The 14,751-nt window shown below is 53.9% G+C and overlaps 6 protein-coding genes across 6 annotated transcripts; 3 read left to right on the forward strand and 3 right to left on the reverse strand.

Annotated features, from left to right (window-relative positions):
- Positions 1 to 345: 345 nt before the first annotated feature.
- On the reverse strand, positions 346 to 1,802 carry OLA1 (Obg-like ATPase; the record flags this gene model as incomplete). Its single annotated transcript, XM_023593259.2, has 3 exons — positions 346 to 897; positions 1,103 to 1,660; positions 1,728 to 1,802. The coding sequence occupies 3 exons, from the start codon at positions 1,800 to 1,802 to the stop codon at positions 346 to 348; spliced, it is 1,185 nt and encodes a 394-aa protein (XP_023459481.1).
- A 500-nt stretch (positions 1,803 to 2,302) lies between these two features.
- On the reverse strand, positions 2,303 to 4,658 carry RHO25_000650 (uncharacterized protein; the record flags this gene model as incomplete). The annotated part of the gene is made up of 3 exons (XM_023593260.2): positions 2,303 to 2,376; positions 2,429 to 2,497; positions 2,555 to 4,658. The coding sequence occupies 3 exons, from the start codon at positions 4,656 to 4,658 to the stop codon at positions 2,303 to 2,305; spliced, it is 2,247 nt and encodes a 748-aa protein (XP_023459484.1).
- A 1,066-nt stretch (positions 4,659 to 5,724) lies between these two features.
- Positions 5,725 to 5,928, forward strand: RHO25_000651 (uncharacterized protein; the record flags this gene model as incomplete). The annotated part of the gene is made up of 1 exon (XM_065602039.1): positions 5,725 to 5,928. One exon carries the CDS (start codon positions 5,725 to 5,727, stop codon positions 5,926 to 5,928), a length of 204 nt encoding a protein of 67 aa, XP_065458111.1.
- A 545-nt stretch (positions 5,929 to 6,473) lies between these two features.
- On the forward strand, positions 6,474 to 9,770 carry RHO25_000652 (uncharacterized protein; the record flags this gene model as incomplete). Its single annotated transcript, XM_065602040.1, has 1 exon — positions 6,474 to 9,770. One exon carries the CDS (start codon positions 6,474 to 6,476, stop codon positions 9,768 to 9,770), a length of 3,297 nt encoding a protein of 1,098 aa, XP_065458112.1.
- Positions 9,771 to 10,753: 983 nt separating this feature from the next.
- SAH1 (S-adenosyl-L-homocysteine hydrolase) lies at positions 10,754 to 12,318 on the forward strand (the record flags this gene model as incomplete). The annotated part of the gene is made up of 3 exons (XM_023593262.2): positions 10,754 to 10,780; positions 10,850 to 10,994; positions 11,066 to 12,318. 3 exons carry the CDS (start codon positions 10,754 to 10,756, stop codon positions 12,316 to 12,318), a joined length of 1,425 nt encoding a protein of 474 aa, XP_023459486.1.
- An 887-nt stretch (positions 12,319 to 13,205) lies between these two features.
- RHO25_000654 (uncharacterized protein) lies at positions 13,206 to 14,561 on the reverse strand (the record flags this gene model as incomplete). The annotated part of the gene is made up of 2 exons (XM_065602041.1): positions 13,206 to 13,229; positions 13,344 to 14,561. 2 exons carry the CDS (start codon positions 14,559 to 14,561, stop codon positions 13,206 to 13,208), a joined length of 1,242 nt encoding a protein of 413 aa, XP_065458113.1.
- Between the last annotated feature and the right edge of the window lie 190 nt (positions 14,562 to 14,751).

Genomic DNA, 14,751 nt, shown 5'->3' on the forward strand with positions numbered 1-14,751 from the left:
ATCGACCGGAGGGGTATTTGCCAGGTGAAGCAGGATGGCGCAATGATGGCAGAGACGAAGGTGATGCAAACGTGGACTGCGAACTACGGCGCTAACTAGTGAAACCTAGTCTAATCGCGCGTCGCATGTGACAGATAGCCAGAGCTACAGCGGATTGGTGCGTGTGCGAAAGTGGTCATACCGGACGAAATGTAGTAGTGGTCATGTGGTGAGACGGCAGTGTATTATTGCGATTCACTTGAAATGGTGGCATTCTTCATTAAGACCGACGTAGAGTCAAGGTCTTCATTCATCAACATGCATGTAATCTACCCTGCGGAGGCACAGCATAGCTTACCCAGCCATCTATGACTTGGCAGCTCCAGCCTTGAATAGCAAGATGTCTCCATCCTCGACGACATAATCCTTACCCTTGGTCATCACCTTGCCCTGTGCTTTTACTTCCGCTTCGTTGCCCAGCTCCTTTAATGTTTTGAAGTTGTACACGATAGCCTGGATGAAGGTCTTCTCAAAATCGCCGTGAATCACACCAGCAGCACGAGGCGCCTTGGTGCCATTTCTGATCGTCCATTGCCGTACCTCATCAGTTCCAGTTGTGAAGAAAGAGCCAAGATCAAGCGCTTTGCGCATGGTGGTGATGATCTTGGGCAATGCAGATTTGGTGCCCAGCTTCTTTGCCTCTTCATCTGCCTCTGCTACCGTTTCAAATCTTGATAGACGCTCCTCGAAGGAAACTGAGATTGGAATGATAGGATCACCGGTTGCGTGCTCTTTGACCCACTCTGCAATCTTCGGCAGGTGCTTGTTCTTCTGGCGAATGTAGTCTTTCTCACTCAGGTTGACAAGGAAGACCACAGGCTTCGCCGTCAAAAGGAACAGTGGGTTGATTGCCTCGACCTGCGCATCTCTTCGTCAGCAGCTGTTGTATAGCAAGAGCTAGTCAAAGTAACGGTGTAGTTCAAGCTTCGATCAGATCTGATTTCTTAACATGATGCCTCGAAAGCGTTGGGTGAGACTTCTAAGAGCTGGGATTATAGAGACGAATCTCTGGTTCATCATAAAGGAGGGGTAAGGAAGGGGAAGGTAGAAATTGGAAACGAACCTCTTTTGGAGTCCAGTCGCCCTTGCGGACATCTTTGCCCGCCTTAAGGTGCTCGAGCACTTTCTCAACGCATGCTTGCTCTTCCTTGAGCTTCTTCATTTCAAGTGACTGGCCACCGCGGCGAGTCTGCTTTTGGTAGTTCTCGTATGCCTTCTCAACGAACTCGATGTCCTTGATCCGAAGCTCTTCAGCGATAATCTCGAGATCTCGGATCGGGTCAACATCGCCCTCCACGTGGATAATCTCTGCATCGTCGAAGCAGCGCACGACCTGGAAACATGCGTCGACAGCTCGAATATGTGACAAGAAGGCATTTCCGAGACCTGCACCAGTCGACGCACCACGTGTGAGACCGGCGATATCGTACACAGTCAAATCGGCAGGCACGCGCGACTTGGGCTTGTAGTGGTCGACAAGCCAGTCGTAGCGCTCGTCAGGCACTAGGACGCGCGCTTCCTCGGGGTCGATGGTAGCATATGGGAAGTTGGCTGGGTTACCCAATGGGCATTTTGTGATTGCCTGGAAGAACGTCGACTTTCCTACGTTTGCAAGACCAACCTGAGTCACTAGTCAGAATGATGTTCCCAGCGCACGCGCAGAGCACGCACAAATTCGCCGTACATACGATCCCACTCTTCAAGCTGTTGCCAGGTCGCCCAAGTAGGACCTTCTCCTGCTTCACTTCCTTCTTAGGAGGCATTTTCTTCTTCTTGCTCGCGTATGTCCGGATTTGTGTTTGTGTGTAGAGTGCAAGGACTCTCGGCGCAGATCGTGCTGAGCTGTTGAAAGCAGAACCGGCTGCGAGTGACGAAGAAAAGAAGAGGATTCGTGAAAGCGAAGGGAGCGACACTTTGATAGTGTGCGCGACGACTGTGTCCTGTCGTCACAGTGGTGATGAATTTGTGGTGTGGTGAGAGGAGGAGGTGTCTCTGTGAGAAATTCGCAAGAGCTTTCGAGTAAGGAGCGCGGGGTTTGCGGAAATTTGTGTGGCGTGAGGCTTGAGCATTTCGCCAAGTGTGGCTTGTGAACATGTCTAGTCTAGTGTCTGCTCACTCCCCAATCTCTATGATCTACTTTTCACCAGCATAGGTATGTGTGCATGCAAATCGTGCGTGTGTTCCAAAAGTCCATTGAGCGCTGGCGATTCCTCCCTGGTCTACACTTCGCTGAAGCAAGTAAAATTGCGCAGTATCTGAACATCTAATGCTGAGCAACCACGCCTGCCTCACCCGCTTGAGCCGAGATGCGCTTCTTGTAGTCCTTGACAGTACCGTCTGTGCAGATGTTAGTTGATGGTATATATGTATGTGTGGTTATGCGGCTTACCAAAATGCTCGACCGTTCCGTTGTCACACACCCAGAGACTAGTGCAGACGTTCTGAAGCATCGTCACATCTGGCAATCGATTAGCAGACTGATCCGAGAGTATGACAGTCTGAATGAAGAACTTACCGTGGCTGACCATCAGCACACCTCCTTGGAATTCACGTAATGCCGTGCTGAGAGCGTCCATTGCTTCGATATCAAGATGATTCGAAGGCTCATCGAGTACCAGGATGTGTGGGTTTTGCAGACCAATACACGCGAATGCCACTCTTGACTTTTGTCCTCCTGACAAGAGTCCCATCTTCTGCAATCCGGTCATGCCAGTAATACCAAACGCTCCGAGATGGCGACGATACTCTTCATCTGACTTGCCAGGATACTTTGCGGCCATGAAGCCAACGGCACTGGCGTTGAGATCAAGGGCATCAACATGGTGCTGAGCGAAGAATCCAATGCGTAAGCGTGGATTCTGTGAGATCAATCCGGAAGTGGGCGAGAGTGCGCCAATGAGCAGCTTCAGCGCCGTTGTCTTGCCTGCACCGTTTGGTCCAACAATTCCAATACGTGAATCCAGCTGCACGTCCAGGTCGACGTTCCTCAGCAATATTTTGTCTGGTGTGTAGCCGAAAGTGACATTAGTCATTTGGATGATTGGCGGTGACAGCTTCTCGACCTCAGGGAACTTGAAGTGTACAGTGTAGACACTCTCTGGCGCTTCAAGCACGGGCATACGCTCCAACTTCTTGATCCGAGATTGAGCTTCAGAAGATTTGGCAGCGTTGTAACGGAACTTGTCGATAAAAGCTTGCAGATGAGCACGTTCGGCCATCTGCTTCTCGTACTCTCGCTGTGCAGTCTTCCGCCTCTCCTCCTTGGTTGCATAGAAGGAGTCGAAGTTCGCGCCTTTGTAGTAGTCCAGGCGCTCTGAATGTTGGTGAATGATATCGGTAGCAACTTCGTTTAGGAAAGCCCTGTCGTGGGACACCACCAACACTGTGCTTGGATATCCTTGCAGATAATTTGACAAGAACGTGATAGAAGGCACGTCCAACATGTTCGAAGGCTCGTCGAGCAGCAGAAGGTCGGGTTCGCAGAAGAGGGCTCGTGCCAGCGCCAGACGCATACGCCAACCACCAGAGAAGGTCTTGGTGGCGAATTGTTGCCTCTCGTGCGAGAATCCCAGACCAGCGAGAATGCTAGCCGCGCGAGATTCAGCTTTATCGGACTCCATTTCTGCGAGCTTGCCTTGAACATCGCTGAGCGTTATGTCTAGACCCTCGCGTTGCTTGTCTAGGCGCGCAGCATCGGTTGACGTATCCGCCATGGACGATCGCTCTGCTTCAAGTTCGGCAAGTTCTTTCGAAATCTTCTCCTGCTCCTTGAGCAGGTGTTTTCGCCACACATCGGCATCCAGAACGGCCTGCAGAGCGGGTGTGTCATCTCCAGTGATTTCTTGCTCGACGTGTAGGATAGAAATATGGGTTGGAATTCCAACCTCACGTTTACTGAGCGCTCTAAGCAATGTCGATTTACCAATACCATTCTGACCCACCAGACCGTATCTACGGCCATAGGCAAGAGTCAGGTTTGTGTCTGATAAGATACGCTTACCACCAATGGAGATGTCAATGCCATCGACCTTGATATCTTTGCTCTTGGATTGCGCATCTGAGCCCAGCTGCAGAGGATTAACAGCCATGAAGAACTCTTCGTATGACTGCTGCTCGTCTGGCTGGTCCAGCAGGCGGGAGGCCTCATACTCGACAGTCTTGAAGACTTTACGGTCTTGCTTTGCGCGCAGTTTGCGCTCGGCTTTTTCGAGCTTCTTCTTGTCAACACGAGACTCCACCTTGCGAGTGTTTGCCGACTCTAGGTCGACAGTGCCACCTGTGAGACCGAGCGTAGATGATACGCCTCGTTGTGACGCTACTTGAATGGTTTGATCAAGCCTCTTGGCGGATGGCGCCTGCTGTCGCCTCTCGCCGTCAACGCCATTTTGACTATTGAGTCGTGACACGAACTTCTGGACCAAGTTCTGGACGGAGGCCTCGTTTTCGTCAGAAAGGTCTCCAGATGCAGATATCAGAAGCTGCGTTATCACTGCTGCGGCCTCTGCCAACGGGTCGGCCTCTGCACTGAACTGTCGAGCCGCGTGATTTAGATAACCAGCTGCGTAATCGACCACCACGGAATCGATGTCCGGGAGCTGCTCCCGTATCTCAGACTGCATGGCAGTGGCGTCTTAGCACCTGTCGCCTATCGGACCTGACGTGTCGCTGGGCGTGAGCGCAAGTAATAATTTCCGAACTTGACCGGAGGCGGACGAAACGTCAACTTTGCATGTGAAATCTGCCTCGAAACGGAATGCCCGTGCGCGTGTGCTGTACCAGCCGGTGAATTGCGATCTGTTGCTCCAGATCTCGATGTGAGGGTAAGGCTTGGGGCAGAGTTTGAGATGTTGGCAGTGGTGGTCTTTGAGGGTCCCGCTGCCGTTGCCTGCAGAAACGAGAAACGCTTTCTTCATCCATCAAGTACTGGTACGCTTGCCGCAGCTCCAATGATCGATCGAGCTTGCGGCCTTCATCATACACCAGCGACAATAATAATGTCTTCTGTCAACTTGCGAGATGTTGGCCGAGAAATGACGCTTTCCAAATCTCTCGCTGCAAGAACCTTGTTCACACCTTGGGGAGCGCAAAGTTCCTACATTTTGGGCTGTGCGAGAGGGCATCAAAGCTCATCCCTGCGGCCGCTCCTTGCTGGCTTCAGCAGGCAAACCCCATTGCGCTATACGAAGAACATGTTGACGGGCATTAGCCGGTATACTACACAGTATCTTGTGCTCTGCAAGCGTCGCGCGTTGATTATTGAGCGGATATAATGCCGAGCAGTGGGCGAAATCTGGCGCCCCGCGAGACGGATCTACTGCAAGGCACTCTGTCTAATAGTAGTAAGAGCAGGGATCCGAGCTATACACCTCAGCGTTGTGTTTCGTACGAGCCACGAGAGTTGCACAGTTGTTGCTCCTTGCTGTTGTTGGTTTTCCTTACAGCTGGACCGTTGTCAACAGTTACACGCTGGAGTTTGACCAGGAACGCCTAATGTTCACGGTGCTTCAACATGGCACCCCGTGCTATTGCTACGGGGTCACGCTGCGGCTCGTGCGACGTCGGCCGGCTGGCACCAAAGTACTCCATCGAATGGCGTTTTCTGGAGACGATCCTAACGAGCTCCATGATCCATCCGGTGCTTGGCGGGCAGCTTTCCCAGCGGCCTTCGGAGCAGTTGAGGACGACATGTTCGGTCTGTCATGCGCTGTCCATCTCGTGCTGCAGAACAATGCGGTGACGGCTGCAAGACAGACGCCTCCTGCGGTGCTGTCGTCCAAAGACCCGGTTGACGGCAGTGAGGGCCTACCGCGACGGCAACCGCATCAGGCAGTCGCACTGGGAGCTGCAGGTGGCCGCGGCTGCAACTGGGTACCAAAGGATGGTCGTTAGTACCGCCGTTTCGTGGCGAGGACCAAGCGTCAGAACGAGTTCGTTCGACGAGTGGATCGACCGCTTGTAGAGTTTGAGCCAGCCAAAGCAGGATATGTAGCGGAAGATTTCGTGCGTACAGTAGACAACCTTCATCCAGTGTGCAGGGGGATCGCGACTTGCGAGCGCAGACTCTCGGTGCTGGCGAGCCGGAAGGAAGTCGGACGGCACGGATAGCATAGGCGAACTCAGGAAGGACGAGTGATGTCGTTGCAACTCGAGAACTAGTTAGTTAGCATTGATCTTTCAGCTCTGGTGCCAGGGTTGTGCGCTGTTCCGCCAACAAGCACCCCCTCCTCATCGCATCCACTCTCTCGTTCCTGCGTGGTCCCAGTCGCTCATTGTCGTTGTGAAACCAGATGCCATGCGCTTAAGTGCCAGCAGCAGCAGGGTGGACCTTAAGCATCCCGAGTAAACATGCGAGACATGGTTACATGCTCCACGACGCCCTCCTTCGCTGCCTCCTCGCTCTCCTCCTCCCCAGGCCGGCCGTGCGGTCTTGAGGCATGCCAACATTTGCCTCGACGCTCGGAGCCACGTCGACCATCACCGCCCTTGCGAGCATCGGCTTCGTCCTAACCGCCTCTGAGTCCCACCCGCGCGCCAACACCGATGCGAACGACCGCCGCGCTCATGCTCATGGTCCCGCCAGTGCAAGCATTCCAGGCACGGCGCGGCCTGCTGCCGACATGAGCGCGACCGCCACCGCCGTGTCGACCTTCAACGCCCACCCGCACCTGTTTGCTGAGCTGCCCGCGCGACGCAGCCATGGGCGGAGGTCGCGCTCCAGCTCCACCAACACCGCCTCCACGACACTAGCAGCCAAGCGGCACAGCTACACCGGCCTCAGCGTGGGCATGGATCGATCCTCGCGCCGACCGCAGACGCAGGAAGAGCACGGCGTCGCCGCAGACACCAATACCTCTGCAACAGGATCAGCCGCCAACAGCAAGTGGTTCCGCCGACTGTCCAGTTCATTATCCTCGTCTCGAGACTCCAGTCGCACTCCGACATCACGCCCACCTTCTGCCGCCATCTCGCACTCCAATGGGTCGATTACCCCTTCCGTCACCGGCTCGTCCACTCCCATGGTTGCGGACAGCACACCACCAACGAACGAACGTCCACTTGCAGCCAACAAGCTCGTGAAGCGGACAACATCGCTCAGCAGCACTCATGGATCGCCCAATTCGCGGATCCCCATATTTCGAAGGCCAGCTACAAGTCATCAGCGCTCCGCGACGCTGCACGAGCGGCTATCAGGTTCAGGCTGGGATAGCCCCATATCCCGTGGTACCAGTTCTCCGTCCGGTAATGCTTCTCATTGGCGATCATACTTCTCGCCCGAAGCGACACGTGAGCAATCGACATTGACCAGACGACGAAATTCGACAGGCATCCCGAATCCTGTACGTCGTATGTTTCCTGATCGAAAGTACACACCAACCCTGGTCTCCGCAAAGGAACCAGTTCGCGTGTCTACTGTCGAGGCCCCCTTTGCTGCAGATGAACTTGAAACCTTTCACGCAACCACCGAAGTCAACGTGGCGCAGAGTACAGCTTCCTCGCCGTTTCCCAATTACGTTCCTTTCTTCGAAGAAAGCGCGTCTCCCCGACGATCCTTCTCCATTGGTGACCTCCTCTCGACAGGGCCACAACCACTGTGGCGACGACCATCAACGAGCAATGGCAGACCGTGGTCTGCCAGATCGAACCGCAGACTCAGGCCAGCTTCAATGGGTGGTCTCGTGAGCAGGAACATAGAGCCAGAGTTGGAACGCCCTGCCAAACGCCGCGATTTAACCGACCCAACATCGTCGCAGCGCAGCATATACTCGTCATCTTCTAGCGAACATCCTTCTTCCTCGGATCCCGCCTACGAGGTCGACCTCCAACTTGGTGGCGAGCTGCCGCAAGCACCGTATTCAGAAGATGAAACAGCGCCTGCGCCAGGCTCCGGCGCACGCACACCGGATCATCATCGCTTGCCCCCGGAGAGCGCGTTCGCGCCTTCGGCCAGGCAGCCAAGAATCTCTGCGACCTACTCAGAAATCGCTTCAACTGTCGGCTCGGAAAGTGAGCGGCGCTCGTTAGGTGACAACAGCACTGACTATCAGAGCGACGTGTACTACGATTCGATTCCAACGAGGACAACGCGAAGCAGTTCGGGACGACGTGGGCCTCCCATTGAAACCATATTTGACGAATCACCCCCAACATTCTCCTCTGGTCGGAGCACCAAACTCCGGGATTTCTTGAGTGATGGCCATGAGCACAACAACGCCCGGTACAGCACTATCGAGGAGGAAGGGAGCGTGGTCAGCACCCCAGTAAGGTCCCTCCGGAACAAGAGCATTACTTCAACGCCTTCAGCACGCCCTGGAGCGACTCACATCTTTTCGTCTTCGCCACCTACTATGCGCCTAACGCCCGATATGGACGATGATGATTGGGATGCCGACAACGACGGTGGACTTGAGCCAGGCCTTGGCATTCAACGACATGACTCCATGCCTTCCTTTGGCGGGCAAACAACAACACAAACGTTGCCATTTCGTTTTGGTCCTGCTTTGCGATTCACCAGTTCGAGATCTGCGAATTCCACGCCATATCGCAACGGATACTCGCCAATGGAAAAACCAAATTTATTTGATTGGTCAGAGCCACAACCGAGTCCGAGTCATCCTCAACAGTCTCCTCCCCGACCTCGTACTGTGCATGGAAAGAAGGATCAAGACAGCAGAGGAAGCAGACCGGCCGGTCGCCGACCTGTCAGCGGGATGCACGCACGGAGTCACAGTGTGCCTGTCGTACCTGATTTTGACAACAAACGTAGTAACGTTGTAGCCAACAAATTTGGCACATGGGGTGTCGGGAGCAAAGGTGTGACAGAAGACTGGAACGATGACTTCGACTTCGACGAACTCCCCGAACCTGTACAAGATATCAACGAGAGCGACTCGAGGCGTATTGACAGCGGGCATGTTATGTTCGTACCCAAATCTATTCGCGAACAGCAAGAGAATGTGGTAGCCAACATAAGCTTGCTGCGCGAGTGGGGGCTGTTGATTGAAGAGCTGAAGGAACTGCGGATTCGAGCTGTGGCCTTGAATATGCTGACCGGCACGTATGCACAGTCGTGGCGAGAGGTGGACGCCATGATCGAGCTTGCAGACCAAGAAAGCGAGGAACACACTATCGAACCCCGCCGAACCCCTCCCTCATCTCCTGGCTTCGATGTAAGTGCCTTCGAGGAAGTCACACCGATCAAGTCGAACGTGAAGGCGATACAACCCCAGCTCTCTGCGGATGTCTCGCCAACACGCGGTCAAAAGCAGGGCACAACAATTGTGACCCGGCCCCGAAAAGATTCCGAACTCGTGGCTCAAAAGGTCATCGCAGCTCTGCAGTCCAGGAGGATCACAGAGGACTCGCCTGCGCTGTCTTCGATATACCCAACAAACAAGAAAGTGCCCTTCGATACAGCTACACTTCGGCACATTGTGCCGTATGTTAGTAGCCTGAAACGCAAAGTGAAAGATGCCTTGCGTGAAACTGAAGGCCTCTACACCAGTCCGAACCGGCGACGGTCACCCACGAACCACGAAGGGGCGGAAAATATGAGCGATGAAGAACCTGCCTTTCGCAGTATCTTCAACTCGCCCCAAGATGACGACGTAACGAATCGACGATTGTCACGACGCAAACAGGCGACCACTGACCATGATGGCTCTGGATCACCACTGATGAGCCATGGCGCTGGCCTCGACGAAATGATGCAAGACATGAGCCTTCCATCGTGAGCCATGGTGCCTAATATACTGATTCACTGAGACGATGACCGATTCAGGAAAATGTGCGGATTCCCTCACCCGCTGCATTTGCAGCGCACTTGCCAAAACTTTTATGATTCACAGCACATGATGGCGTTCAGCATGGCGTTTCTAGAAGACTACCAAAAGCAAAAGCGGAGATCTGACCGCACCTGCTGTAGCGCGCGAGGACGCGCTGCAAGCACAGCACATGTAGAACAAGGAACCGGGTTGATGCAAGCCAGCGAGCATACTCTTTGATTGATTACAGCTGCTTTGGCGGAGGCTCTCTTGAAATGGAGCTCTTGATAGCTCATTCTCTCCGATGTACAACGCATAGCGTGGGAGGATGTATGAGCTCTAGCACGTGTAATGATATACAATTCACAGCCCACGATGGCCATAAGAATACAACTGTGCACTTCTCCCGACCGGTTGCCGTAGACGTCTCAATGTGAAGATATGCTGGTCGTTGAGAGCGAAATCGGTGACCGACTAGCAATGCCCCGATCCTAGACAGGATCCTAGGATAGGGAATTGCAAGCAGGTGTAGGCTGCGGATGCCGCGGTGCGTTTTGCTCGAACAGCGAGCAGGCCAGCCAGCAACTTTCTGCTGGGCTGCGGCAGTGACTGCTCGACGCAGGCAGAGAACATTTCGAGAAACGTCGCGTGCAGCACTAGAAGCCGCAGTACTGTGGTAGCAGCACAGCACATTGATCCAGCTCACCGTGGGCGGCAGCTGCGGTGTGAGTGTGTCGTGCATTTGCCGAGTCGTCGCAGACCCTGAAAGTTGCAAGGCGGGAGCTGTGGGTCGTTTGGTGCCCGTGCTTCTCTGCCCTTCGCTGAACGGCGCGGGGCAGGAGCTTAACAACAACTTTTTTGCTTCACTGCTCAACCCTCCTCACCTCTTCATCTTTCACTCACTTTACTTTTTACCCTCTTATCCCACTCCACATCCTTCAAACACCGTCAAAATGGGTGAGCCAGCACAGAAGTTCAAGGTACGCACACGCAATGGCTCGGGAACGCCGCATTCCCGCGAGAACAATGGCTGACGGGCGGTGGTGCAGGTTGCAGACATCAACCTCGCGGCCTTTGGCCGACGAGAGATTGAGCTGGCCGAGCAGGAGATGCCAGGTCTCATGCAGACCCGTGAGAAGTATGCCGCCGAGCAGCCCCTCAAGGGAGCCCGCATTGCCGGTTGCTTGCACATGAGTGAGTTCCTCCGCTTCGTATTGTCCGCCGCCACACATCGTGCCATTGCAGCGCTGACGTATCGCCCACAGCCATCCAGACTGCCGTGCTCATCGAGACGCTCAAGGCCCTCGGTGCTGAGCTGACCTGGACCTCCTGCAACATCTTCTCCACTCAAGATCACGCTGCCGCGGCCATCGCTGCCAGCGGCACTCCCGTCTTCGCATGGAAGGGTGAGACTGAGGAGGAGTACCAGTGGTGCTTGGAGCAACAATTGAAGTCTTTCCCATCGGGTCAGCCTCTCAACCTGATTCTCGACGACGGTGGTGATCTTACTGCTCTCGTGCACACCAAGTACCCAGAGATGCTCACTGGCTGCTACGGTATCTCCGAGGAGACCACCACTGGTGTCCACCACCTCTACAAGATGCTCAAGAACAAGGGCAAGCCAAATGGACTTCTCGCACCATCCATCAACGTCAACGACTCCGTCACCAAGAGCAAGTTTGACAACCTCTACGGCTGCAGAGAGTCCCTCGTCGATGGTATCAAGCGTGCCACCGATGTCATGATTGCTGGCAAGATCGCTGTCGTTGCCGGTTTCGGTGATGTCGGCAAGGGCTGTGCTCAGGCTCTCCACTCCATGGGTGCCCGTGTGCTCGTCACTGAGATCGATCCTATCAACGCTCTCCAGGCTGCCATGGCTGGATACCAAGTCGTCACCATGGAGGAGGCCGCTCCTATTTCCCAGATCTTCGTGACAACCACTGGTTGCCGAGACATCATTGTTGGCAAGCACTTCGAGGCCATGCGTGAGGATGCCATCGTCTGCAACATTGGCCACTTCGACATTGAGATCGACGTTGCCTGGTTGAAGAAGACCGCCAAGGAGGTTGTCAGCATCAAGCCTCAGGTCGACCGCTTCCTCATGCCAAACGGCCGCCACATCATCCTCCTCGCTGAGGGTCGTCTCGTCAACTTGGGCTGCGCGACTGGCCACAGCTCTTTCGTCATGTCCTGCTCTTTCACCAACCAGGTTCTTGCCCAGATCATGTTGTACAAGGCTGGCGACCGCCAGTTCGCCACCAAGTACGTCGAGTTCGCCCGTGCCATCGAAGGCGAGGCCGATGGCCCAATCAAGGTCCAAGAGGAGGGTCAAGTCAAGTCCAGCGTCCCACGCATGCCAATCGGCGTCTACGTTCTGCCAAAGATCCTCGACGAGCAGGTCGCTCTCCTCCACCTTGAACACGTCAACGTCAAGCTCACCAAGATGACCGAGGCCCAAGCAGAGTACATGTCCCTGCCAATCGAGGGTCCATTCAAGACCGAGATGTACCGCTACTAGACGGCACATCTCATCAAAAGAGATGTTTATGATGTTTATGAGCGATGCTTCAACACGTGAATTTTTTGGAACTTGCAAGATACCACTTTTTACGTCTGGGAACAGAAAGGGGTTTTGTCTTTTCAACAGACAGAGCATTCAATTACCGGGAGGGGCGGGCCAAAAGATAAAAGCATTGCGAGGCGCTTGGGCGTTCAACATGAAGAAAGAGGGGATACCACAAAATCTAGCCGGCATGAAGAGTTTCTAAAATCACCTGATCTCTCACTTCAACTCGAGAGCTAGGGCGTTGGCTGGCCCTTTTTATAGAGTCTTCTTTAGTATAGAGAGAGACGGTGCCCGCCACAAGCTGTAACAATATATGACATGTCAAGTTTGACATAGAAAGCAGTCTCACTTCCCATCACCATCACGTTGAAGCATCATTGGTGAATTCCGTGCCACAGGCAGCATGTCTCCAATGGCACAGTGAGCTCAGTGGCTGTTTACATTTCTCCTGGTCACCACTGCCTTGCGAAGTAAGAGGAGCATGGTGCTGTCAGCATACGGCATGAATGTGCAGTATGAGAATGGTTTCCAACATTCAACGTGAAATTCATAACTTCCTCATCATATCCAATACTGGGATTATCTCATCGTCCGCTGTGCCAATACAACTCGAAACTGTTTCCTCTGCCTGTTTCGCTGTCCGTTCTTCAACTTTTCCGCTTCTCTCTCCTACCCCCTCGCCGCCCCTTGGTCCGATTATTCTCAACCTTGCGCCAACGCTAAATCAATCATACAACCAGAATCGAATCGAATCGAATCGAATCGAGACTTCCGCCTCCCCACTCCCTCTCATTTTCAATGCGGAGAAGAGTAGGAGAACAGAAGTTACAACAACTTCTCTATACACGATTCGAAATATCAATCTGCGAAGAGAACAAAAGACTCAGCACAGGTTCGCAAATACAATATAAGCACACCATCTTCTCGTCTTTCTCTCATAATCGCCGTGCTCAAACAGGAACAGGATTAGCACTCACATCCGCAGGACTCGCTCGTTTACTCGACCAACCAGCATCTGAAACCCATCCACTCGTTCCCACACCGAATGCAAATGCGCGATCTCTGGATCTGGCTCCCCATGCCCAGCCCTGGCCTCTCGAGATTGGAAGATGGTACCATCTGAACGCGAGCCAGGAGGTGACGATTCCAATTAGGGAGCCGAAAATGAGATCGAAGCCGAAATGGTAGTATTCGGCGAAGCGCGTGGAGCAGATGTAGACTGCGACGGCGATAGGCGTGAGGGCTGGAATAATTAGGTAGTTTGGTGGGGCGGCTGCTGCGTTACGGACGCTGATGGGATTGGAGGATGTGGATGTTGGGTAGTTGTTGCGGTTGGCGTTACTGTAGCTCGTGTTTGCGGTGAAGTTGTTGTTGTCAAGGGAGCGATTGTGTTGATGGAGAGCGTGGGGAGCTGCGTATTCGCCTGGGCTGTCTTCGGCGTCCTTGCGTTCGGTTTCCATCGAGGAGCCGCGTGCTCGGTTGGCATGGAGGGGAAGGAGTTCGTGTTCGTTCGTAGGGGATTGTCTCTGCTCTGTTGACGAGAAGACTACTGGTAGATGTGGTAGTCCGATGCCAAACTTGCTGCAGATGAAGAGAGTAAGATAGAGGAGTCCGCCCCAGGACCAAGACGCATGTCCGCTGGGGAAAGATCGGAAGGCGTCTTGTAGAGTCTCCTCGTCTGTCTCCTGGCAAATGGACGAGTCGACCATGGTCCAGCGCATACTGATGTCTTGTCCATATCCGCCTCGATAGGCAGAACTAACTTCTTCCACATTGGGATTGCACCTCGCCAGCATATTTGGCCTCGGTTTTCCAAACATGTTCTTCATTCCCTGCGTAACAAAGAATGCCACCGCGAGAGACAAGCATAGTCCCGCAAGGCCCTTCTCCAACTCCCATAGCTTCAACCTCAGTACCTGCGACCTCGTCGAAAACCGTCGCACTTCACGTCCAGGCACAAATACCAGGGCCACCACAGCAATGATGAGCGCTGGGGCAAGCCCTGCGATGACACCGACCAGCCATGCCGGGATGCTTTCCTCCACGTATGGGTATGATATTTCGGTGTTCAAGAGCGAGAAAGCTCGATGGGTCGGGTGGACGAACGACAGGAAGCCGCCGGCTGCCGCGAAGACGACAGTAATGACCCAGTCGAAAACATATGCCGCGATAAGTTTCTTCGAAGGATGTCCCATTTCGCGTGACGCGCCCCGAAGCGTATCCCTGTTCATCATGATATTGCGTCTCACGCGCGCGCACACGCCTTGTCGCGTTGGCCGGTATAGGCTGGTCCTGCCAGGTCTAGCTCTTGCCTTGTCCGCTTATGATAGCACCTGGTCCCTTTCCGCAGACTGGAGCTGGGATGTTTTGCGATATGGGTCAAAT

The sequence above is a fragment of the Cercospora beticola genome, chromosome 1 (assembly GCF_033473495.1).
Source record: "Cercospora beticola chromosome 1, complete sequence".
Taxonomy (NCBI): domain Eukaryota; kingdom Fungi; phylum Ascomycota; class Dothideomycetes; order Mycosphaerellales; family Mycosphaerellaceae; genus Cercospora; species Cercospora beticola.